The sequence below is a fragment of the Xiphophorus hellerii genome, chromosome 6 (assembly GCF_003331165.1).
Source record: "Xiphophorus hellerii strain 12219 chromosome 6, Xiphophorus_hellerii-4.1, whole genome shotgun sequence".
Lineage (NCBI taxonomy): Eukaryota > Metazoa > Chordata > Actinopteri > Cyprinodontiformes > Poeciliidae > Xiphophorus > Xiphophorus hellerii.
In genome coordinates, this window is record NC_045677.1 from 12,801,315 (window position 1) to 12,826,337 (window position 25,023).

Here is a 25,023-nt window from a genome sequence, read left to right on the forward strand (position 1 = left end):
TCTCAATTACCTGCAACATGTCCATTAAATCCAATAAGATGGTAACAAGTCAGACAAACCAGGCATGTCTGAAGACGTCATACATCCAGCTAGACATTAACAGATTTAGCAATAGCTGCAGAGTTGAGATGACAGCTAGATGTTCTTTCAGCAACAAATCCATGTTTGTACTGGAAAATAATTCACTTCCTTGTTTGCTCAACAATGGCACATTGGTGCACAAATGGCTGCTTAGAAATTGTTAATAGAATGCCCTTGAATGACAGAACCAGTGCACTAATAAAATGTCCAAAGATTAGTTGTTTGTTGTAAAACCTACTCCCCCCCCACACACAAAAATGACAGGAGCCATTTAAAATGTATATTTTTTTTATTTCTTTAGGAGCTAGGAAAAGGTAAACCAAATAAACTTTAACATAATTCCGAACAATGCAATAAAGATTTTGGAAAGCAGAGAAATTTACCCATGATGGTGAGGAATTCTGGATGTTCTTGTGCAGTCCCAAGTCTTGGTAGCTGGGAGGTGTAAGAAAAAACGTCTACCCAGCTTCTTGGATTCTGAATTATTGGAGGCAGGAGCTCTGGCTCCAGTGCAGAAAAATTCAGCTCCGTCAAGAGTTTGCAGTGATGACATATTCAAAGTCTTACAATGTTGACAATAATATAAAATAAGTAGATGGTAATTACAGATGAGTTAAGCAATGACACCGCGCTTCTTCTGCTAAGGTGCAAAACAGGCGTAAGGATAGGCATGCTGTTAAACAGGGAAAAAAAACAACAAAAAACAAACAAAACAAAAGCTAGAATAAACTCAGTAGAAAACACTTTCATACTGAGCGATTTTTAACATCAGTCAAAAGCAAAATAACTTACTGTAAATACAACGTAAATTCAAACCTTTAACTACACAGAGAGGATGTAATGAAAATTTTACAACTTGGTGATTTTACCTCAAATAAATGTATTTTGTTTAATGTGAACTCCTGGGTTACAACTAGAACTATTCAAGTGTCAAAAATTAGGGTTCATCTGACCGCCACAATGGCTGATAACCCTAAATCTCAATACTTTTCTCTTTAACAGCAGATGTTAAGCTCTTCTCACACCATTTCCCTGCTCAGTCTGAAAGACAGAGCTCAGGGAAAGCCCTTCAAGTATTGTTTATTTTTATTATTTTTTTTATTTTTTGACCCACTCAAATAAAAATGGTTTGTCCATAATTACCAAAACAACAGCGTGAACTTCAAAAATAAAAACAACAAGAATAATGAAAACTAAAACATAAAATCTTACAAAGAGATTTCAGGAACGTTTCTTCACTTTGAGAGATTGTAATTGCTTAACAGTCCTGTGGGGGCGCTGCGGACCAGGTTATCTGGAGATGAGGAGCTTGGACACAATTTCTGAACAGCAGGGCACCATTGATGCAGTTATTTCCACGTGTTTGCAGTCTGCGAGATGGAAGAGCGAGAGGGGATCATGTCCAGCAGGTACTCTCTCTGACGGGCGTCCACAGTGGCCGAGGTCTTGTGACCGGTCAGGCTCGGGTTCACGTAGGCCATGGTCACTCCTGCGAACAAGCAGCGGTCAGTCTGTGGAGCTCGTTGTGGAGAAATCGGTGGAGTAGTACGACTACTTGAATACGAAGCCACCCAAGGTCCCCACGATGCGCAGGCAAACACAGGTGCAGTCAGAAGTTTACATACACTCGTTTTTTTTTTTTGTAATCAATTTGAAAAAGGCCTGGGTCCAAGAGTTTCTTTTTTTTTTTTTAAACGTACAGGCTCAAATCTAATAAATATTTATACACATATAAATGATATAATGTTACCAAATGTTCATTTGCGAATGGCACCTCGATCAGATGCTTTCTAGCTTGTGGCATAATATTTATGCCTGAATACTTGACCACTCTTCCTGCCAGAGCCAGAGTTTACTTACGTTTATTGACTCTTTGGGAACTGACCTGATATTTATTTAAATGTCCCAACGTTTTAAGCAGAGTTGAAGTAAATTCATCCAACATCTTTTCCACATTGCGGACTAATCGTTTGTCTCCTTTGATCATAAAAGCCCTCCAAAGAAGGCATATTTCTGTCCTGATTGAGGATGTCAGTTGTGGAAGCAATGCCCTCTTACCTCCCTTTGGAAATTGGCACTACTCTGCCAAAGGTTTCTAGTTCATGTCAGACTTGGGCCTTGGTGGTTCCTGGGTTGCTCCTGAATAATCCAAGGAAACCCCTTTCATCTGAGGGTCACAGTTTGGGTCAAAACTGTGACTGTGTCCAACACCTAGTTGTGTTGGACACAACTGGGTGCCTCAACAAGACAATGATCCAATCAAAACTGGCTTTGGAATAAATTTAGCAGGCTAGCAGTAAGCCTTCAGAAAGTCCACAACTATAAGACAAAAGTATTTTATAGTTAAAGGCCAGCATCGTTCAAGAAAACAAACTAGTTCAAAATATCATTACCTAATTGGGCCTCCTTTAGCTTTGACTGTCGAATGCATTCACTGTGGTATTGTTTTGATGATCTCTGAAATGTCTGAAGATTCACTTCAGCACATCCCAAGGCTTCTCAATGGGGTTAAGGCCTGAAATTGATGGTCGTCGACGTATGTGTGAAAATCATATTTCATGCTCCCTGAATCACTCGTTCACAATTTGAGCCTGATGAGTCCCGGCATTGTCCTCTTGGAATGTGAACACGCCATCAGGGAAGGAATAATTAACTGGTGGAAAAACCTGATCATTCAGTATTTGGGTAGTCAGCTGACTTCATTATGTTGCTGAAGCTGGACCTGGCAAACTGCAGCAACCCCAGATCACAGCGCTGCCCCCACAAGCTGTTACAGAACACTCTCCGCACTTCTTGCCCTGATGCCCCTTTCCCTCTGGGTAAATCTGGACTCAGACCACATGACCTCCCTCCGTCGCTCATGTTTATGATTCCCTGCAAGTTGGAGCTTTTTTCTCCAGTTAGCCTAATGTATTATTAGTTTTCTTATGGATGCGTAGCTGTTTGGTGCTTTTATACTATTAAAAATATGAGTGAGTTCTAGTGGTCTTTTTCTTCAATTTGATTTCAAACATTTAAATAATTACTGATTATTCAGGATTCCTTTCTCACTGTATTTCCTTCTCAAAGACGATGGTTTCCCACTTCCAGTTTCTATTGATGCGTTTTGACGGTTTGCAACCCAATTTTTGTAGCTTCTTCAATCTCGTCAGAAGTTTTCTCTGCTTCATACCGATGATTTGACCCCTCTAAAACACACCTTAACACCTCTTCCAGGACCACAGGACGATACGTGAAATAAGAAGCTACTCGTTGCATCACTTGGGGTTAAATAACTTGTCACCTTGTATAAATTAGAATTGGTTTTCTTTTTCTAACTTTTGGTGTAATCGTATTCCTCACTGAAAATAGGAAAAGTAAAATAAATGATTGAACCATGTTGTAAACTTCCGACTGCCGCTGTGTTGGAAAACTGAAAGATTTTCTACTCTAACACACTTTACAGCAGACACCCAGGAAAAACATGAGCTCACCAAAACCAGGGGACTAAAGTAGGAAAAATGGGATCAATTCCAGGAAGGGAACTCCAGAGTGGGTTTGCCTTGTCCGAAAACATTTCCTCCCGTGTCATTTTGTCTTTCTGATCTCAGCTAATGTTTTTCACTTAATGCGTTTCTAGGCACTACTAGAATTTGGACGAAACGTGCTCAAGGATTGCTTTTGGACCAGACAGGAGTTGAAAGAGAGGAGATGTCAGGCGCCAGAGTTGGGCTGGCTTTAATGCGGGTCTACCTGCGTTACTGCTGCTCTGCTTCTTCCATGCAGCTGATGAGGCACTACCTCCGCTGACATTCCTGCCGCCGCTGATCCCACTGCTGCTCACCTTTGAACTCTGGACAGAGCGGTGGGAAACGTGGGCATGCTTACCTGGCCGGCTAACCAAAGCTGCGGCCGCCACCGCACTCTGCAGCTGCGAGGAGGAGGAGAACGAGTGGGGGACACCCCTCATCCCCAAAGAGGAGACGCCGTGGGACAGGTGGCCCTGTGAGCTCTAAGGCGGACACAAACGGACAGCTTGACTTGCACCAACATTTGCTAAACAAACTCTTCTCTTAGATGAAAATAAAAGCATTGTCCCCCCCACCTGCTTAATGGAGTGATGATGGAGGATGTTGGCTCCCCTGTTGGCCTGGTGGTGGTGCTGGAGGGAGGAAACTCTGGCCTGAACCTGCTTCAGCTGCTGAGACACCAGCTGCTCTGCCTTCAGTGACGAGGCGGCAGATGAGGCGGATGACGAGGTACTGTGGGAGACCGGGGAGGACACCTGCTGGATAATGCGCTGATCTATCTCTTGCTCCTGCTGCAGCGCTTTGACGAACGCAGCTTTCAGCCGATTGGTGTGCTCAGCTTTCAAAGCCTTTTTCTGATTGGACGACATGCAGTCTTCGCAGAGCACAACCCCGCCTTTAGCCTTGTCCTGCCTCCAGCGGCAGGTAAAGTCAGTATTGCACTGGGTGCAGATGAAAGGGTCTCGGATGACTTGCTTAGAGAGTGGCACACCCGTTTTTCCTGGGTAGGAAAGGAGGGGAAATTCTTTAGGACTGACGGAAAAACAAAATCTTGGACTAGAATGGTTTGCAAACTTTCCTCTGTCTGGCCAACACACCTCTGTGGATGGTATCAAGCAGGTTCTGCACCACTTCCTCCAGTCCCACCAGGTAGATGAACTCATTGTTGGCTGCAGAGGGCAGGAAGTTAAACTCTGGCGCAGGTGGCTTGGGTGGGGGGATCTCCAGCAGGGTCTTCTCCAGTTGTTTCCGCAGGGCTAGCTTAGCCGCAGCCTGGCGGCTAGCTGGAGAGTCGTTGACACCGACCACAGAAATACCACTGCTTCCCAAGGAGGAGGCCTTCAGACCGGATGCAGACGCCTTCGTAAACAAGCAGAGGCAGGAAGGAGCTAATCATCAGGAACAGCTTTGATTACCGTGAGCTTTGACAGTTATGAAATGGTTCTTTGTTTCACAATGCAAAAATAATGACACTCCACAGATCAGCAGAGGCCTGTTTAAAACCTAAACTGATTGACAGTTTTACCGCCATCATTGGCATAACTGTATTTTAAGATTTCAACTGAAAAAGGATCATTTCTAGACATCAAAAGTCACTTTAGTGTAAACTTTCAATGTACTTCTAGTGAAAAGATTTGATTATCCTATTGTGAAAATTTTATGCATTATAGTGCCACTTGATTAATTTTAGAATGTTGATTACTGTTTTAGTTTGAAATTGAGCCGCAAAATATACTGGATCACAATTTTAATTGCAATAGACTGCTTGGATGCAATTGTTTGTATACATTACATATAAATATACATATAAATAAAGCATCATTCATTCAATCTCTGTATGCAAAGACCTTCTTTGGCTGGTTGGAGGGACTAACTCCCCTTTATGCTCACGTCAAGTGTGTATTTTTAGTGGCCAAGATGCTAAACCTCATGTAAAATGATTTAGCTATCACAATGCTGGTAAACACCTAAACAAGCAAACCGTGGACTGGCTTATATTGAAATGACGCAAGATTCCAAGTAGAGATTAATAATACTAGAAAATCATGCAACTGCAATATTACTGATGAATATGTTGATGCTGACTGTGGTTAACCCACATTCTCAGTCCTTTCTGGGTGCTTCAACATCTTGGTCACCAAAATCATTAGCAGGCAGTGAAACACTTGCTAAAAAAATATTAGCATGAGATAAGATTACTCGAGCAATCGTAAAAATATTCTATAGAGTACTCGATTACTAAAATATTCTTTTTCCCAACAGCCCTAGCACAAATGATGGAAAAAAGTAGATAAATTCTGAAATTTATAGCGTAGGAATATCACGTCTGAAAAAATATATATGAAATAAAAAAAGGGGAAAACAAATGCATGACTGAAAAACAAGACTTTTTTTTTTTTTAATTACCAGTTCCATACTGACGGTAGTTTTACTACTTTTTACTTAAATCACATTATTATGAAGTATTGCTACTATTACTTGAGCAAAATTTCCGGATATTTTATCCAATCCAAGAGGCTTAACAGAATGAAGAACAAGTTTGTTTTAACCATCCATTGATAATTATCCTACTACATGTATTCATTTTAGTATATTATTGAAAAATGGCTGGGAAAAGCGTTTCTTCTGCCCGAATGTATTAGGTTTTTTTTGTTTCCCATACTTTTTTCATTTTAGTTTTTAAAGTGCCACCATTTGCATGTAACTTCACATTTTTAGATGAAATCAGATCAGATCATCAGTTACTCTATTGCCTTTTTACTTTTACATGAGTATTTTTCTTTACATTTACATTTTACCTTTACTTGAGTAAAAATATGTTGAACAACAGAGAAAAAAACAGGTTCTCAACCAATGGCCTACTTAAAGACTGTAGGCCATTGGTAGTGATTTATTGGATGTCTGACATTCTAGGAATGTAAAACAAGTGACTTAAAACCTGTTTTCTTTTCCATTTCTAAAACCTCTGCTTCAGTTTAAAGAAACTCATCTTGATCTTTTATTTCCTAAATTACAAATCTGAGCCCCTGATAGATACGAACCAGCGCGTTTGCACTGTTGCCGACCCGGATCAGGCCCGACTGGACCATGCCTCTTTGTCCCTGGGCCGTGGTGGCCGAGTTCCTGGTGCCCAGTAGCAGAGGAGGGGGGCCAGATCCTGAACCTCCGGTTGCTGCCAGCTGCTGCTGCTGCTGCTGCTGGCGGAGAGCGTGGATCTGCTGTGGAGACACGGAGATGGGCTAACCAGGACAATGAGAGGGAGGACACGGAGTCACGTCATGGATGAGGGAAGCGGAGGACAAGGGGGAGGGGACATAAAAAGCACCAAAGCAAAGAGAACGTACACAAAGAGACAGAGGTGCAAAGAGAGATAAGTTCTAGTTACCATAATTACTTTGCAATTGGTCACTTGTGACCCAACTGCGAGCAGTAAGACTGAATATTTAGACTGTGTATATCCAACAAACCTAACTGTGTAAAGACAGTCAGATTAATACAGTACCAGTGAGATTATTGTTACTTTCGTGGCTTACCTGTGCCCCTCTAACCAGAGGAGGCATTATAATCTGGGAGCCATGTTTGGACGACACTTGCTGTCCTCCTCTGACCAGAGGGGGAGGGATGACGGTCCCTGAACTTCTTCCTGTCAAAATCTGGTCAGAGATAAATGACACCAATGTTAGATGAACAATGACTGTCCTTTAAACACCAATGACCAGCCTGAAAGCATGCGAGGAAAATAAAACATTAACCTGCTGAGAGCCTTTATTGCTTGAAATGGTTCCTCGAATTAGAGGAGGAGGAGCAGAGGAACCGGATAAACCTGAGGGCTGAAAAATTACAGAGAACATTAATCAAAAAAAAAAAAAAGAGTGCTCATCAAGTATTTGGTGCTTTTACAAAAATCCAATACGCAGATTTTGTAACTGCTGAACAACTCAAAAAGGTTTCCTCCATCAGAAATTTATTGCTTTTGAGGAAGGAGTCATAAACATGGGCGGTGTCACACTTTATGTTTTATTATTTAATAAATCAACTACATACATGACCATGAAATATTTAGATGCTCCTCCAGTGACTCATTATGTTTGGCTCCACACTGACCTGCAGTGAATGACTAATCATGACTCTCCCCTCCAACTCCTCTGATCTTATAGTGGCACATTTGACATGACCTCAGCCTCATTCAGGTTCACTAGAAACGGACAATCTCACAGGAAGCCTTAGCTACCATCTTTGTCATCCCAACACAAGTGGAGACACTATGAACCCGTGCTCCAGACTTCATCAGAAGAGCAGCTAAACCCTCTATTCAGGTATCGGTCACTTGCACAACCGTAAGTGCGAAGATACGGTGGCTGTTGGTGAAACGTATCGTTTACCTTTTGCAGAGTGTCCCTCTGAATTTGGCTCTGTCGAAGTTTCTTCAGCAGCACCAACTTGGCCTCCTCTAGTCTCAGCTCCTCTTTCAGCTGCTTGATGATCCGTTCTCTTTCTGCTGGGCTGCTCTTCTGCACACAACAGTAAAATGAGAAAGTCACTCATTTTGAATGCAAGATAAAAAAAAAACAAAAAAAAAAACTGTAAATATGTCATACTATGATCAATTGTTCACTGAAGGAACATTGTATTATTATTATTATTGCATTATTTTTTTGAACAATAAAATGTTTAGTTTCTTATTTAATAAAATGCAGTGAATTATCTGTTTGTTTACTCCATCTAATGTATTTCTACAAAAAACGTGCCAAATGATACAATCCAATTAATCACCACAATAACGGCCACAATTGTTAAAATAATTTTAGGAATTATTTTAATTACTAAAATAAGCTAAAATTGTAGCAAAATGCAGTCTAAACACATGAATACACATTTTTCATTTTGTTATGTTATTGTTTCACAAGCTTCAGTGTATTGTATTAAACTTTATGTGACTGGCCTACACAAAGTCGTGCAGGAAAATTATACATGGTTTTCAACATTTCTTTTTTACTAAAAATAATCTTGGATTCAGCTCCCTTTACTCTGACACCCCCTCAATAAAATCCAAGTGTTTCATTAATACTTGTGCAAAGAATTGTAAATGTGCAACTTATAAACATTGTGTGTTTTTGTCCAACCATGAGCAGGTCCGTGTCCAGCTCCTTGAAGTGGCTCAGGCCGTTCATCGGTGGACTCGGGGAGTCGTTGTCAGACAAGATGATGACGTCGTCGTCTTCTGGGGACGGAGGACGCTTCTCCCTTTTTATACTGCAAGTCAAAAGAAGGCAGCAACACTCAGCATTATGTTTCAGCAGCGTTTGAATACAAACTTGAAGGAAGAAGTGAAAGAGACTCGTTAAAATGTTTTTCAAGAACGTCATGAAAAACTTCGAAGAGAAGCTTTTAATCCTGCATGAATACGCAGAGCGATCCCGCTTTCATTTTTATTATTTAAAAAAAGGCTTCAGGATTAATATAATTCAAATAGTGTCCCGCCATTTTCCTTCAAGGAGGTCTGCAATACTGCAGCAATTATACTTTATGACCACAGGTTTATCTGCTCCACTGTAATCTAACAAGTCTAGTCATGTCTATGCTATTCCAACTAGAGGAAAATACACCTAAATGCCAAGGAGGGGCAACGTAGTCCCTTAAAGCTCCAGAAAATGTCTTAAAGTCACAATGAAACGGCTGTTTTAGAGGGAACCCATTTCCTTCTGAAATGGGACAGAAGCAGGGTTTTAGAAAAAACAAAAAACAGGCGTCTCAGGCATTTGGGAGTGACCCATACAGGGGCTAAATACGTCACACAAAGAATGCAAAGAAAACGAAAGCAAATGGAGATCCAGAAGAGAGTATGAATCTACCCATGGCGATCAGCCTTCGCTCTGCTAAACCACACTGTTACACATATTTTATTCAACCCCTCCGCTGTATCCTCTAATGCAAAGTAACAGGTTCCGCTGCAGGGTTTTAATCGCTTTTATTTGCTCAAAAACCAAACCGGTGTAGAAATGTTTCCAGAAATCAAGCAATGATTGCAGACATTAAACATTCCTACAAGGCATAAACATTTTCTTGACGATATGAGGCCTGCCTCCACTAGCTGTCCTCCTTGTGTGTGTGTGCAGCGCAATAATCTCTCCTCAGGGGCTTAGCGCCATCATCATCACTTCCTGTGGATTAATCACGACTCTTCCAAAGAAGTCACATGACCTCAAAGTCAGAGTCACGTGACACATTAACTCCCCCCTGTTCCTTCCACGGTGGAAACCATGGCAACAGCCGGCTGGAACCAGTTTGTGACACACGGCTTCATTTTGTGTGAGGGGAGTTTTTAGGGTTCAGGTGGAGAGTGGAGGGAAAATGGAGGTAGACTAAAAGATGCGCCCCCACGCTTAGCCTCCCATCAAAACAGAGTCAGAAGCAACATAAGGGTTACTGAAGTGTCCCAATACAGCCTTGTATGTTCACATAATTAAAGCTTCAAAAAGTGAGGTGTAAAGAAATATAAAGTAGACACCAAAGTAGCTGGCAGTCTTCCAGTGAACAAAATAACTTTTGAAGCTGAAACAACTGATCATTCATGTGATCAGACACACGAGTTAAACCTCGGTGGCATCAGGATCTACAGCTGGGAAAAGCCAGCGTTGAACACATCGAAAGTTTTTCCTCAGTAAATGTGTATTTCTATTACAGCTGTTGACATGAAATTCACACCACATGTTGGGAACAAGCCATGTAACTTGCGTAAAAGAAATCAACACAAATTAGTCCATAACCTATGAGTAAAGAAGCAACGCATAAGGCAGAAGTATTAAAAGGATGAAGAAAAGCTGCAAAAAAGACCCAGAAAGCCAAGAGAATAGTCTGAATCTGTCAGTACTTAGAAAGGAATCCTGCTTCTTATCCATAATGGTTAATATTCATTGGTTTTGTGCAAACTAATGGCCTATAAAAAGGTTTCTCATTACTAAGGTATCCCACAAGCACCACGTAATGATGGGTAAAAGCAAACAGTTCTTATAAAACCTTCCTAACCCTGAAGTTGCAAAACGCAGTGATGCAACGGTTTTAAAGGCATATTTCTGAACTTTTGGAAATTCCAGTGAGCACCATTAGGGCAAAAATTCAGAAGTGGAAAGAACGTTATTTCATCATAAACCTGCCACAATCACATGCTTCTCCCAAGATTACCAAAGGAAGAGTCAAGCAATTATCACAAGAGGCTCCAAGAGCCAATGACCTTCTGGGGTGACCTTTACAAAGACCTGGAATTAGCAGTTTTTCCCTGATCACATAAAAGGTACAGTGCCCACTATGAATGCTCACTGCACAAAACTTCACTCCTGAAGAAAAGGCTAATTTAAAAGTTTGCTGTAGAAAAATTGGACAACGGCAGGAAATACTGAGAAATCATCATCCAATCACATGGCACTTTCTCTATAATTTGGCAAAATTAAAATTCTCACTTTACTCCCATTAAATTTCTGTTATACCCAACATAGAAATAGAATTGACACATTTTAGTTCAAACCTCTTTTAACCTGTGAGTTGGTTCGATCCAACTCACCCTGTGCACTACAGTCTAAAGATGAAGTAAAAAGCCTGTTCATCTTGATGCGATCTGTCCAGTGATGCAGCCCTGAGGAGGAGCGGTAAAGGAATCTGGATCTCAGTTAGCTTTATGAGGGTTATAACAGTGTTGAAAACCTGGCACAGCTTGCACTGTTCAGGAGGAGGCTGCTCAGACCTACCAGTCTGCAGCATCACCATGTGAACACACACACAGCCATCTTGCATTCTCTGACTCCAAACACCCCGGCATTTGTAGAAACAGAATCCGATTGACTATTTTCTGACCAAACCTAGCTGTGATCTCTTTAAATAGTTTAAAGCATGCCAGAGATCAAACTCAACATCTCCCACACATTAGTAGAGTTCAGTTACGCTGCGTGACTGAAGCATCTTTTGTGTCAAAGTGGATATCCAAAGAGCACATATTCACACATAAAAAAAAATAGAATAACTTCTTTTTTTGTGGGTTTCTTTTCAACCCACAAACCACCACGTCAACAGTAAAGTTAGAAGGCCACTGGGGGACCATCATGGTGTTTCAGCATATTGTATTTTCCCATTCATGTAGCTGAAGGAGGAATGTCACAGGGATATTTTTGATAGGAATCTGGAGAAAAACTAAACATGGATTTTTCAGAAAAAAATTCCTAATCATACAACCAAAGGAACTCATTTGGTTTTCGAAAAAAATAAAATATAAGAAGATGAAAAAATGCCCCAGTCACTCACCTGACCTGAATCCAATTAAAAATCTATGGAAAGAGATCAGAGTCATGGATGGGGCCCCAACAACCTTCAATATTTGGTTGTTTGGAAGGATGGGTCGGAAACACACAATTCATGTGACTAGTTTCTCCATTTAGGAGACATCTTGAAGATCTCACTACCAGAAAAAGGATTTTCTCCTAATTATTGTAAAAAAAAAAAAAACCTGTTTATGTGTTAAATGCTTAATCTACCACTGCCCTTTATTATACATAACTTTTAAATTGATCTGTTTTCATTATTTTTCGGTGAGGATTACTTGTTTTGCTACAGACATCTGGTGTGAATAGCCCCAATATAAATAGATTCACTAAGAAAAAAGAGAAAACTACTATATTTGGAAGTGCATGGACTGCATAGGTCTTAAACAAAACAATGCAAAACTATCAAAGGTTTCCTTTAAGTTTGAAATGCCTTCTACTGTTTGGTTGTAACAAAATAATCTAAAATGTCGATAAAGAAACTTTGAGAGCGTCATTGCTTTGTTTTGTGTCTCACCCTTTAGTGGTGCTCATGTCCACAGGCTGCTCTGTCTGCACTTCCACTTTAATGGTTGCCTTCACCTCGCCTGCAGCAAGAATCCCACCAGAGGCCTTCGGCTCCGACTGCCGGAGCCGGCTCTTTTGGTCCGTAGTCGGCTCCGTCCTTGCTCTGTCATTGCAGTGAATTCGATTGTCTGAACCGGACTCAGCCGTCTGGTGTCTCTGTGTCCGATCCCGATCGTCCTTCACCGACTGGGAAGTTGGGGGTAACACTAAGGGTAACGGCAAGCGGCTCTGCTCCGGCTCCGTTTCAGGATCTGATCCGGGTCTAGTCCGGCTCGCAGCATCCTGTGCCAGTAAAAGATCAGGCTTGGGTTTAGTTTGTGCCTCTGACGCAGGGTCAGAAGGGTCCAGTTTGGGTTTTTTGCTTTCATTGTCGACATTGGAGAGGTCCACAGACTGTGGGGCAGCCTCCCTCTCCAGCGCCCTCTTCTGGCTGCGAGTCTGGCGGACAGCCTCCTCAGACATCCCCTGCAGAGAAGGAAAAACATTAACTGAGCTGCTCCATTTTCACACAAACCAAGGTTATATAATAACTTGGAGTTATATAATAATTAAAACTTAGAATATTAATTTGAACTCAACTTAAAAGTAATGGCAAACATTTAAATCATATCAGGTCTATAGAAAAGGTTGATTTTAGACAATTAATCTGTGAAAAATCCTGTTTAATCTCGTTACATCAGTTTGACAGTTCCAATAAGAACAGGCAAAACATAATTACACACAGGATAACTCAGAGTAAAGATGGAATATTAATTTATGAATATTTTTACACTTCCATTCAATACTTTCTGATTGTTTTTTCTTTTCACAGCCATCTATTTTTCTTAAATTGGGTCTCTTTTACATAAGGCTATTTTAAAGGTATTTTCTATCCCGGAAGACAAAAGTTTGGACTTCAAAAAGTCCAAAAGAAACAAAAGTTGGACATGGACATGCTGGAAAGGAAATACTGGCAAGCTATTGGAAAGAGTTAACATTTGGGTCTACAAAAATACACATGGCGCAGAGTTGATCACTAATTAGATTCTAAATCAATTAACAACATAATCACATCTCATTTTAACACACATGCATACAGTGAATAATATTTTTAAGGTAATTATTATAGTGGCAAGAAAAGAATATCTTGGATGCGAGTCAAGGTTGAATTTTTAGAACCCTCATGATTTAAACTTAAGACCTACATAAGATGTGAAATATAAAGTAACCAAATTAAACAATATAAGTAATAACTATATACTCATTTAGATATAAAGGAGCCCTAAGAAACAAGAGCAGGATTTCTTAAGGGTGGGCCAAACGTACGACAGCCATTGCAATTACCCATAAACAAAAAACAAAAAAAATCACTTTAAAATATTAAAATTAAAAAAGAACGTTTTTGGATTAAGTAATTAATGAACAAAAACAAATTTAAGATGCAACTAAATGCAATTTATGGCCAAAAATCTAAAATGTGAGCAACTCTGATTAATGTCTTCTGGTCATTAGAAGAACATTAAAAATCAGCAAATCAGACTTAAAAGAAAACCTAATATCAGCACAATCCATGTATTTGTACTAAATACATTAATATAACAATTTCAGTCCACAATAGTGAAATCTAATCTGTCACCTCCTCCTCTTTAACTGTCATTGTGAAACCACAGACCTCCATTACTGAGGGATTACCTCCAACAATATGATTCTCTCTTTCTCCCAGCTAGCACTGTTTTGAATGCACACCTACCATTAAGCAACTGCTGGAGACAAATCTGACCTTGAATCTGCAGCAGGGCACAGAGCCACACTGACATGGCCCCAAGACAAAACAAGTTGGATTAGCAGCCCGGGCACATGACCGAGATGTTGACTCCAGCGTAATTCCAAAACATCTAATTATCCAAATTTCAGTCTGAACCAAAAACCAAAGTAAGAAAATCTGACGCAAACATGGTACTATTTAGCAACTGTTCAACGCTACGTGCAAAAAAATAAAATAAAAGAAGAAAGAAACTGAAAAAGACATCTGAGGATCATTAAAGTGCTGCAAGTTTTTTTTCCCTTCTCCTAGAATGACTTTTAACAAACATGCTGAGAGTGAGACATCAGACAGCTAAAATGACAACGTTATCATCACTTCAACTAAACTAAATGATGGACTATTTAAGCACAATTTCAGTAAAAAAAAAAAAAAAACCCCTCCTAATTTAAAATTTTATTTGTAGCTTGTGGGTCTCAGACCTTTTTCTCTGGGTCAGATGATCACCAGATCCATTACATGGAGCTGTCCTCCCCTACTGCAGATTCTACCCCATCAGATGCTAAAACACCACCAGGAGTTGAACCAAAGACAAAAGGCAGCTCTCTCTCTGTCACATAGATGAGCATTACAGAGTGCCCTCGCAGAAGTGCTCCAGTGCATGGCACGCAGTGTCACACATTAACCCCGACACAGACTGCTCTGAATCCCTCCTGTCATGTCGGAAATAAGAGAGAAGCAGGCAGACGGCGGACAACATCAGTCAATACATGATGTCTGCTGCTCTGGTCGTAACGATGCCCTCCATCACCATGTCCCCAGCTCAAAACTCGCATTCCCCCAGTAGGCTGAAGACCACTTACACTTTTTTCCTTTTCATGCAACAACCATATTAAATTTTAGTCCCACTTATTTTGGATCACAAAACAATGCACAGTTGTGAAAATGAAAATTTAGAAACAAGAAAGAAAAAAACAATCTGAAAAGTGTGGAGTCCATCTGATTCGTTTGCCCCCACCAAGTCAGTACATTTTGCAGAAGAAAATTTAAAACTTTGTCTTTCGACCAAAGCCCATTTTTGTCCCCTACATGGCTTTATAATAATGATAAACTTTATCTAAAAGGGGACACTGTACAGCTTAAACATAAATGTCACCATGTGAAGCAATGTAAGAGATTATAGGATAAGCTAATTCACATCTGCAGTCTCTTTAAACAGGACTTCTAACATCTATCTTTCCACAATGCCTTTATTGGTGCCACTCTTCTAATAAAGGCAGATTTATGGAGTGCCCGGCTCCCACACACTCGGGCGTACTTCACTCCGCGTAGGTTCGCGCCTGCTCAAGGAAGATGTGAAGCAAATATCCACCGAACCTATCCGTGCTTTGTGGGAAACAATGTTCACATTGAACTGTTTTGTATGTCACACCGAGCAGATGAGGTTAAAAGTCGTCGCGACCAATCACAAGGACCTGCATCAGCCAGTCAGTCACTCTCAGTACTACACTGGCAGGTCGGTGATCTGATCTGATGGCGAAGATCAGATCAGATCACTGATCTGATGGCGAAAAAACGGACTAGGCACTCAACTAGCACAAACTTGCTAGTATTGGCTCCGGATTGTGGGAAATGAAGGAATTTATCATGAGAACTGTAGGCAATTGGTAGAACTGACTATGAAATCTCAATCGTCCACAGACAGTGCGCACCGTGTCGACGTCGTCGCTATTGCGTACTATGTGAATCAACCGCTTTACATTTTTCAACTTTGTGTTGCGTCGTTAACCCGTGTGCACGTTTACATCAACATTCCACGTGTACAAATTCCACTGGTCGCTTAGCTGAAGGAAGGCAATAGACAATGAATGGAGAAGGAGCGACTTCGCTGCTTGTATGTTGAGAACCTTACTCCAAGGAAACAAGAAGGGGAGAAATAACTCAATCCACTCTTTGTCAACCAGTGTCTTTGGTAGAAAAAGAGCGAGAGACAAAAACAACCAAGCATGCAACTAGAAATTATCGCCCTCATTTTAATGTATCATGTGATTAATAGATTTATTGCTTATCATGACAGGCCTAAGCAGCATAATTCAGACAAAGCATGTCTTAGAAGACTTGCAAGTCAGTCAACTTGCAAGTCACCTTAATGAAAAAGCACCCAACTTCATTATAACAACCATTTCTAACACTTGGATATATTGGTTTGGATCACTTTGATACACACACAAGTGGCCAGACGAAGAAAAAAAACCATATGAAGTGCATCAGGATGAACGTAGCCAGAAACTGGGCTTGAACCTCTGACTCATTCCTTTCTTCTTCCCTCATATTTTCTTTGTATAGTTTGTTTACACTTCATGAATGCATTCCAACAAGATGTTTGAAAGTGCCAACACATATTTTCCTACAATGTACCTACAAATTTTAGTCAAAACTTACAGCATAACCAGAACATCAGAACATAAACTGAATCCACTGATAATAGATGAACAGACAATAAATCTGTCATCAGTGGTAATACAGGTATTCAGGAAAAATGTAATCAAATTGAGCAGGAGTTTCTTAAATACAGCCTATATTTGAGCACTTAATAACAATAATTAGAGTTTGAACTGAATTTAAATATCATGAAAGTTTAAAATTGACTTTATTTTGAAAAACCAACAACGCCGGCTGTTTGTCTGTCTGACCGTGAAGCTGGACATTGTGCGCTGCATTGCTCTTAGGAGTGAAGGCATAGGTGGAACGAATATGAGTTTGACTTTCTGAAATATAACATTTTATCATGATATTCCGATTTTTAAAAATCAACTTGAATCAAATAATAAATACTCATGTCTAACGCAGAACCACTATGCGATTTTGCAAGCAGATACCTTGGATCGACTTTAGCCATTAATAGATGTGTTGTCCAGCCTCACATGATGCAATAAGAAAGGGTCCGCTCAAAGGTCACTAAATGTCGAACAGGAACAGCAGGTAAGACTCAAACACATCTCAGCAGTCACTGGATGATCCCAAGTTGCAAAAGCTGCACAGCTATGATTCAAATCATAAAAAAAGGACCCAGCCCTTCATATTTGTTGAGGCATGCCTGGAGTCATTCTACAGGAAACTATTGTTTCTTTTGAAAGTGGGGTAACAAATGAGTACAACCAACCCCAACAACCTGGCTGCCCAGACCTTCTGTCCCCGCCCCTTCCTCTGCTCCAAGTTGTTACAGTGGTGAGCATCCAGTCCAGTTGGCATATTCAAAGCATACCTATAGAGGACATACACACAGTGCCACAGCTCAGTGTGCAAAGCAACCATCTGATAACCTAGAGCTGATGAAGTTTTTTTTAATACTCTGACATCACTGAGACACACATGACATGACCCTTCCCAGGATTCAGTGGGACACACAAAGCACTTTTCCTGGGAACCGGTTTAAACCGGTTGTCTGGTGTGTGTGTGTGTGTGTGTATATATATATATGAGTGTGTATGACGGAGAGAGGCTGAGGCTTTTGTTAACCCTTCAGGTGCTGGAGTGAGAGTGGAGCTTGTACACAGAGTCATTATAAAGTGTGTGTGCGTGTGTTGATTTGCTGTTATGATTCTGATAGATTCAGAGGTTTGGGGTAGGTGGTGGGGGTGGGGGGAGTCTGTGGCAGGGGGATGACGCTGCTAGAAGAAGTTTGGACCGCCTCAACCTTACACGGACACCAGACCTATCTTTGTAATGGGGGACGTGAATGGCTGACAGGTCTCGCATTTCATCTCCGTGGCAGTTTACACATAATTCCTTGTATCTCACGCACACACACGCACGCACGCACGCCCACACACCCCAACCAGCCGAAGAAACTGACCTCACAGACGCCCTAAAAAGAAAAAAAAAGCCCCTAGAAGCCACTCCCACCAAACATAACTTCACCATGTAGCCAGAGTTCAGATCAAACGGCTTTTGTCAACAAATGCACCAGGAACCCCAGCAAAATAGTCCATTTCACTATTATGCAGTCTTTGAAATCAGGAAGTGCAATTCTCGAAGTGTCACAGCACAGTTATCTGTCCTGTCTAGCATACATTACCCTGATAATTATTCAAAAAAGATGAAAATACTCTAACAGCTTTCAGGAACAATGAAAGCCACCACTGACTGCTAACGAGGATGCATATTATTCCGATTATTAACATGCAGTTAAGGCAAATTTCTCGATATGGGATAAAGAAACACCTTGCAAACTCTGTTTCTCTTCCAAGCAGAATATACAGCTTTTACCATGGATAGATAAGTAAGATGCATGCAAAAACCTAGATTAAAAATTGCTTTAAGGTTGTACCATGTGTCCAAAATAGTGTTTCTCTTTAAGAAGACATGTCAGCAAAGAATACTCAGACGTGCTGCTAACCTGTTTAGAATGAGAACCGCACAAAATATCAAATCACAAATGCCATCAATATCTGCAACAACGCAACCAGAAAGGACTAAAAATGCAGCAAAGAATTATCATGGACTGTAATTGTACAATTTTCAGTTTCAACCTTTTAGGAAGGAAGCTTCAAAAGCTGATCTTGAGAAAAATACTTTTTATTCAAGTTTGGCAAAAAAACAAAAAATAACAAAACAAAAAGCACTTTCGACCTTCGGGGGTTTTTTTGTAGTTTTCTTTGAATCATTTTGATAAAAACTAGAACAGAATCTGAGCTAAATGTCTAAAGGCATCTATAAAATACTTCAATAACATTAAAATGACAAAAAAACAACAACAAAAAAGGCAAATCTGTGTGCATTTACAAAAAATATAATTTGAAAGCAAATCAAAAAAAATGTTTTCAGGCAGAGTTGAGCTGAAATTTCATGAGGAACTCTGAAACTAAAGTATGAGTATCACCATGCTCGTACTGATCAGACAATGATTTTGAATTTGGTATCAATATTTGCGATATTTTGGATTGAGTTGTCCACCTCTGATAACTACTAAAAGATCTCTTGACAACACATTTCGGTGTTGATGCAACTTAAAAGATAGAAATTTTAAGTATCGGTGAGGTATTTAAAAGGTCAAAGGATGTTTATAATATGTAGCCAGCTATTTGAAAGGTAACCATTTTACACAACATATTGAGTTCATTTAATATGATAAAGATAATCATTTGCTACCAGATATCCAATAAGAATGTTGCTGTCTATATATTTTCAGCTCCATAAAGTTAAAAGTCTCCAAACTTAAAAGAAAAACTTTGACAAGGTGAAACCTCTTTGCCACTTTGCTAAACTCCTTTTTGAGGGGATAAAGAGACACATGAATAGTAGCTTCAAACAAACATGTGGACAACATCTGCATATTAGCTGGTGTTGCAGTTTCTGCAAATCGTAGTCGTCACAGTTATCGTCAAGAATAGAGGCACACTGCCATTTTCCAGTTCTTCCCCATGCTTGACTTGCCGACTTTGGTTCTTTTAAACCCCAAATTTTAAAAAAATAAAAGTAAACTGAAAAATCTGTGCTTTAAGTGTTGCGACCTGTTGAGTAAACTAACCCAGTTTGCACACAGAGGCCAGTGTCATACATCCAGCACAAAGCAGGGCTTGTTTAGATGAAAGTTGGGCTGCAGTTTCTCTTACTGCAATTGGACAGAGGAAATTTTAATGTCCAACGACAATTAGCATGCGAGTAATTAATATGGACGCTAAGTAGAGATAATGCTCTGAGCTAATCTGTTCCGGTTTTCAGGACAGAATTATGCAAAAACATTTCAACAAATTGTGAGATTAATGACAGAAATATTTATAGCGTGGATCAGGCAGTGATATTACTGACTGTGTCACTCTGTGTGATGTAAACTGCAGCGTGGGTGGTGTGTAAATCATCTATGTGGTCAGGTAACATCCGAAAATTACCAGTCATTCACCAAACAGGTCAAGTAACAGCCACTTAGCGACTCTGGTCAGTCTATGTAATTAACCAACAAGAATGGCCCAGTTCCAGTTATCAAAGTACACCAAGCTTTCTTTTTATTTTTAAGGATCGCTTCAGTCTTCCATAGCACCACTGCTGGTGTTTTAAGGTCCTAGTCTTTGGAGTACAGGTGCACCGATTGCTGTTTTGTGGCGGATTACCAATTTTTTAAAAGCCTGCCTATGATGATTTTTTTTTTTTTTAGAAATATAGCAACATTTCACTAAGTTGGCAACAGCAGGTTGACTATTGTTAACTGTGCACATGAAGACGTGTCCTGCTGGATAATCTGTCGGTCAGCCCTAGCTCAAAATAGGACACTGGGTGATTTTCAGACCTTTGAAGAGGCCTGAAAGGAGAGGCCGATAAGATCGGTTTCTCATGTAAGTGTCAGCCGACCTCCAATCTCCCCAAATTAAAAAAAAATCAGGATCGATTTATTGGTGCACCCCTAGTTTGGAGCACAGAGCAACACAGTGCTGCTCCATCCCAACTTGTTGCCTCACACTGACATTCTTGGGAATGTGTGTGGGTGCAAAAACTAAACATAGTTCATGCAAGCAACAAAGATAGCTTATTAAATATAAGAATATTCATTGTAGTTACAGAGTAGCTCAGCCATAAAAAATGGCACAGAACTCATTAAACAAGTTTTAATTGAAGGTTACCACTAAATTTGTGGCTTAATATTCAATATTCTTGCTGTGAAGAAAAGTATTAACATGTAACAAATATTAAAACTGTAATCAATAAGTCATGCTATTTTACCAGCAGCTGTATTGATTATCCCTTCCTAAATAAATAAAAACAGTTACAATAAAGTAATATATCAAGATATTTCTCCTAATATTCTCAATATTAGCCTTTTCGAGGGACTTTATGAAATACACTTTTCTACAGTGTCATTGCTAACTAATGCTCATGATTAAAAACGATATTTTTTTTATGTTAGTTCCCTATAATTCAACAGCAGTGAAGGAAACTGCTTGGTGGTTGCTTTGCTCTACAGTCACTTCATTGAAAAGGCTGAGTGCAGAGATACACAAAAGAGACAAAAAGATCGCAGTTCTGCTGCAGCCCTCGTTTCTATGTGTATTCATTGCTCAAGGTACAGTAGCATCATAAACACAGGGCTTACTCTGTGGAAAACATCAGCTCCGCCACGTCCCTCCTCATTACACCAGTAACACGGAACATTATCATGTTTAGATATGTTTTAGAAATCATACTGCAACCTATATCGCAGGTTGATGCTTAACACGTTATTCGTCCCCGTTATTTGGGGTGATGGTGAATTTAACCCATCATCTCACTAATATCTGCTGTGTAATGAAGTTGCAGTTTTCACCAGCAGATTTCAACATTCCAACATACACAACCTTTCGCCTGGCCGCTATCGTGGCACATTTCATCTGATTTCTTGCTTGGAGGTGAGTGTTTATACTGTCGCTCTCAGATCCTCAGTCGAACCTACAGTATGTGCTCAGCATGCTATTTACACACAGACAGACCTCTAGCCTGCGAAAACCAACGACTGGATCACACAAAGATTTCAAAAAGAGAGCAAGTATGCAGCCACACCACCTCGTCAAACTGCGGCGCCTGCACAAAAAAAAAAAAAAAAAATCCTTTCTGAGAACCTTTTTGACCCGGCTCTGTCTATACAATGAATTATATCGAACATACTTTCCATAACTGACCGTAGAGCCAACCTGTGACCCCGAGTTGTGCTGTGCAGCAACTTAAAATATGGCCAGCAGATGACCCTTTACAAAAGCATGGATGATTACACAACAGCGCTAGACCTGAATCATGTGTGATCGCTGGAATGGTGCTTTCTGGGAAGGTCATAACTTATGAGCAGTTTCTGACTCACATTTTTAATGTTCATACAACGATAAAACCAACACTCCTGGGTGGACAGTACTTCTACGGCACCAAATTTCCACTTAACCGCTGTAGTGGAGAGGTAGTCCAATACAGCAGACCCAGGGTCAAAGCAAGGCCTTTTCTAACAGCTGGCATATTGTTAACATGTAAACAAAACTTTACACGGCCTTTGTTCAGATAAACAACTGATGGTTTATTCTGGATCCTGACGGAAAAAAAAGGCTGATTGTGTTTTGGAGCAATCTGGTTATAGTACTAAGTATCCAATAATGACTGATAAAAAAGACTAAACATTGTCTGACTGATTACTCAGCAGAACTGATAGCTAAGTTTTATAATTCTTCCCTCAAGAGAGTTAGAAACATGATGGAAAATTTTGAGATGTTGCTTTAAAAAAAAAAAATGCCCCAAAACTATTCAATTGTAAAATTTCAAAGCCACATTATTCAAGATTTAAACTGAGTAGTGGCACATCTGCAGTTCTACCAAATAATGGTTGTTCACAACACCAATGAAAACTTTGGAGGAGCTGCAGAGATCTAAAGCTCTGGCTAACATAAAAACTATTAGTTGTGCACAACAATGGAAGAAAAGCCATAGTTTAAAGAAAGCAATAAGACGCCCTATTTACAACATACCATGTAGTACTTGGTCGCAGACGTAACTGTCTGAGCTACGTGCAGAAAGTTATATGTGGATAAAATCAACACTTCATATCACACCACATATTTTTTTTTAGCAGGAATAGACATGGAAAGACGATGAGAGGATGGATGGCAATAATCACAAAGCAGGCCTACAACTACTTTTGAATAAGTGGCAGGACTTAGAAATGGCTATTTAGAGATGTTCTCTATTAAATCTGGTTGAGTTTGAGGTACTTTGCGAGGATGAATGGGAAAATGGTTTCAGTTTATAGATGTGCAAAGATGGTGGCAATACACCCACAAGACCCACAGCTGTAACAGAAGAGAACGGTGGGTCTACATAGTGTTAACACATTACATCAACACACTTTTCAGATTCTCCCTAAACCACATTTAAGCACTCCTTTGTGTTTGTCTGTTACATTAAATCCAAATAAAATACAATAAAAAATGCCAAAATACTACCACAAACAGCTGTTACATGATATAACTTTGTAAATTAAAAATAGTATTTAGGTTTTTACCATGAATGCAAATAAAAAAAAGTTGTTATAACTTAATGTAAGAGCAGCAGACACCAGAGTCTGCATGGCGTGTTGCTGGATGCTGAACGTGGTTCCCGCCGGCTTCAGTCATATTCAATCATCAATTATTAACTGTTATAAATCCACCTTGGCGCGTCATCATAAGCTAGAGATCAACTTCTTAACATAAACCGGTTCGATGGCAAAGAAAGCCCTGAGATACAGCTTTGTCCTGAAGCGCTGGAAACTCGTGTGGAGAAATGTGTGTGTGTGGCTGTCTGGCTGAGAGGGAGAAGCAGAGTGGGAGTGTGTGCGTCGTGTGTCACCGAGCGAGTGAGTGTGTGTGTGTGTGTGTGTTCAGCTTTAAGAGGAGGAAGACTACGGTTGTCACAGAGAGAAGTAGGAAGATTAGCTATCAGATAGCAGAACCAACGGTGGTGCCACGGGGCTTAAAAGCGGGCAGCCGCGTCCACCATTACCGTTTCAGCAGCCTACACACCGTCCAACACCACAGTCAGCCCTTTAAAAACTAAACCCAGCCCACAGTACATGTGCAACTAGCCGGCTTTTTATTACTGACGCCGCCTCGGAGGAGGTGTTATTAGTTAGCGAGCTAACGTTAGCTAGGTCGCACAAACAAAAACACTAAGACCCTTTAGCTTCGGATAAAACACGGTCAATGTCCGAGCAGCATCAGCTGACAGACACTTTGACTCCAACTAGTAAAAGTCCTTCATCCCAGCTCCCGTTCGACACTGCGACCCGAACCACCAGAACCGAGCCCGAATCGCTGACCTGGCTGCACCCCGATGCGGGACAGCTCGAAAGGAGGCACAAACTTTCACCGTAAAGCCCTGAAAGTGGGACTGCTCGACTCTGGCTGGGACTGTTTACCTGTTTGCCTCCTCCCGAGGTAAAATCTTCCCACTCGGAACTCATAAATTTCACCCACCGGGCCCACGGACTGAGCTTGCCGCCGACGAGCCGCCGGCAGTGTAACGTTGTAATCCTCACCTCATTTAGCGACTTCTAACGCACGGAGCCAACTCCGGCTGTCACATTTACACACCGGCGAGCCTGAGGAAGGGTAAAATAAAGCTAAATTTCGGCTGAGCGAGCCCCCCCTCTCCCTGCCCAGCGCTCAACCTTTGGCTCTGCGGAGAAGTGTTACTTTTCAACAGCCCATCAGCTTCTTTATCGTCACAGATAGGTGGACGAAAACCTGGCTCCTCTCGTCGAGTCCGAATAAAAGGCTCCCCTCGAGCCACTCACTAAAAAAACTTAAGCTTCGCATAAGTCAACTTACTTTGAAGCTTTGTCGCCCGTTCTTCGCCGATGGTCGAAGAGGGAATGTTTAATCTGCAGTTAACCTCGATAAATCGTTGCTTTTTTTGAAATCCAGGGGATATCCTCTTTTTTTCGGCCCTCCCCGCTGCCGCGTCTGTTGCCAAATAATGCGCCTCAACACACATGGAGCCGCTGCGTCCTCTTAGTGGGCATGCGCACCTCGGCATACCAGGGCGACGGGAGAACATCATGTAAGCCGGTGGCCACCAAGGGCCAAAGCGGGGCCAAGGTGTCAGGGTCTTTGGGGTGACCCGTAGAAGGACCAGCGAATTAAAAGCACATGCTCACACTCAGACACACAGGATGTCACAGTGAGGGAATAATCATCTGAGTACAACTAAAGATTTCCCCTCCAAATACTTATGTTTTCGTCGTAAAAATGCAACCTCAAGTCAAGATGTGGAGCTTAAGCTCTACTGGGAGAGCTCTACACTTTAGTGGCAGAGGCCATTGGGGCGT

At 40.8% G+C, this 25,023-nt stretch overlaps 1 protein-coding gene across 7 annotated transcripts; it reads right to left on the minus strand.

Moving 5' to 3' along the window:
* Positions 1-351: 351 nt before the first annotated feature.
* LOC116722044 (transcriptional repressor p66 alpha) lies at positions 352-24,686 on the minus strand. Of its 7 annotated transcripts, none has more exons than XM_032566133.1 (11): positions 24,524-24,686; positions 12,417-12,931; positions 8,714-8,843; positions 7,973-8,101; positions 7,343-7,420; positions 7,124-7,243; positions 6,632-6,829; positions 4,688-4,949; positions 4,166-4,590; positions 3,814-4,072; positions 352-1,570 (listed from the first exon to the last, which is right to left on the minus strand). In XM_032566133.1, exons 2-11 carry the CDS (start codon positions 12,926-12,928, stop codon positions 1,431-1,433), a joined length of 2,253 nt encoding a protein of 750 aa, XP_032422024.1. In that variant the 5' UTR covers positions 12,929-12,931; positions 24,524-24,686; the 3' UTR covers positions 352-1,430. The 7 variants fall into 7 exon arrangements, with proteins under 7 accessions (XP_032422024.1, XP_032422026.1, XP_032422022.1 ...); XM_032566135.1 differs by lacking the exon at positions 24,524-24,686 and adding an exon at positions 24,232-24,395; XM_032566131.1 differs by lacking the exon at positions 24,524-24,686 and adding an exon at positions 24,112-24,395.
* Between the last annotated feature and the right edge of the window lie 337 nt (positions 24,687-25,023).

What these genes read in the sequence shown, in the direction of transcription:
- LOC116722044 (XM_032566131.1), bottom strand. Translation starts at nt 24,156, where the DNA reads ATGAGTTCCGAGTGGGAAGATTTTACCTCGGGAGGAGGCAAACAG. An exon ending in CTCTGGTTAGAGGGGCACAG is followed by an intron (nt 6,830 to 7,123) that starts GTAAGCCACGAA and finishes TGTCCTGGTTAG; the next exon opens with CCCATCTCCGTGTCTCCACA. An exon ending in GCTTGATACCATCCACAGAG is followed by an intron (nt 4,591 to 4,687) that starts GTGTGTTGGCCA and finishes TTTCCTACCCAG; the next exon opens with GAAAAACGGGTGTGCCACTC.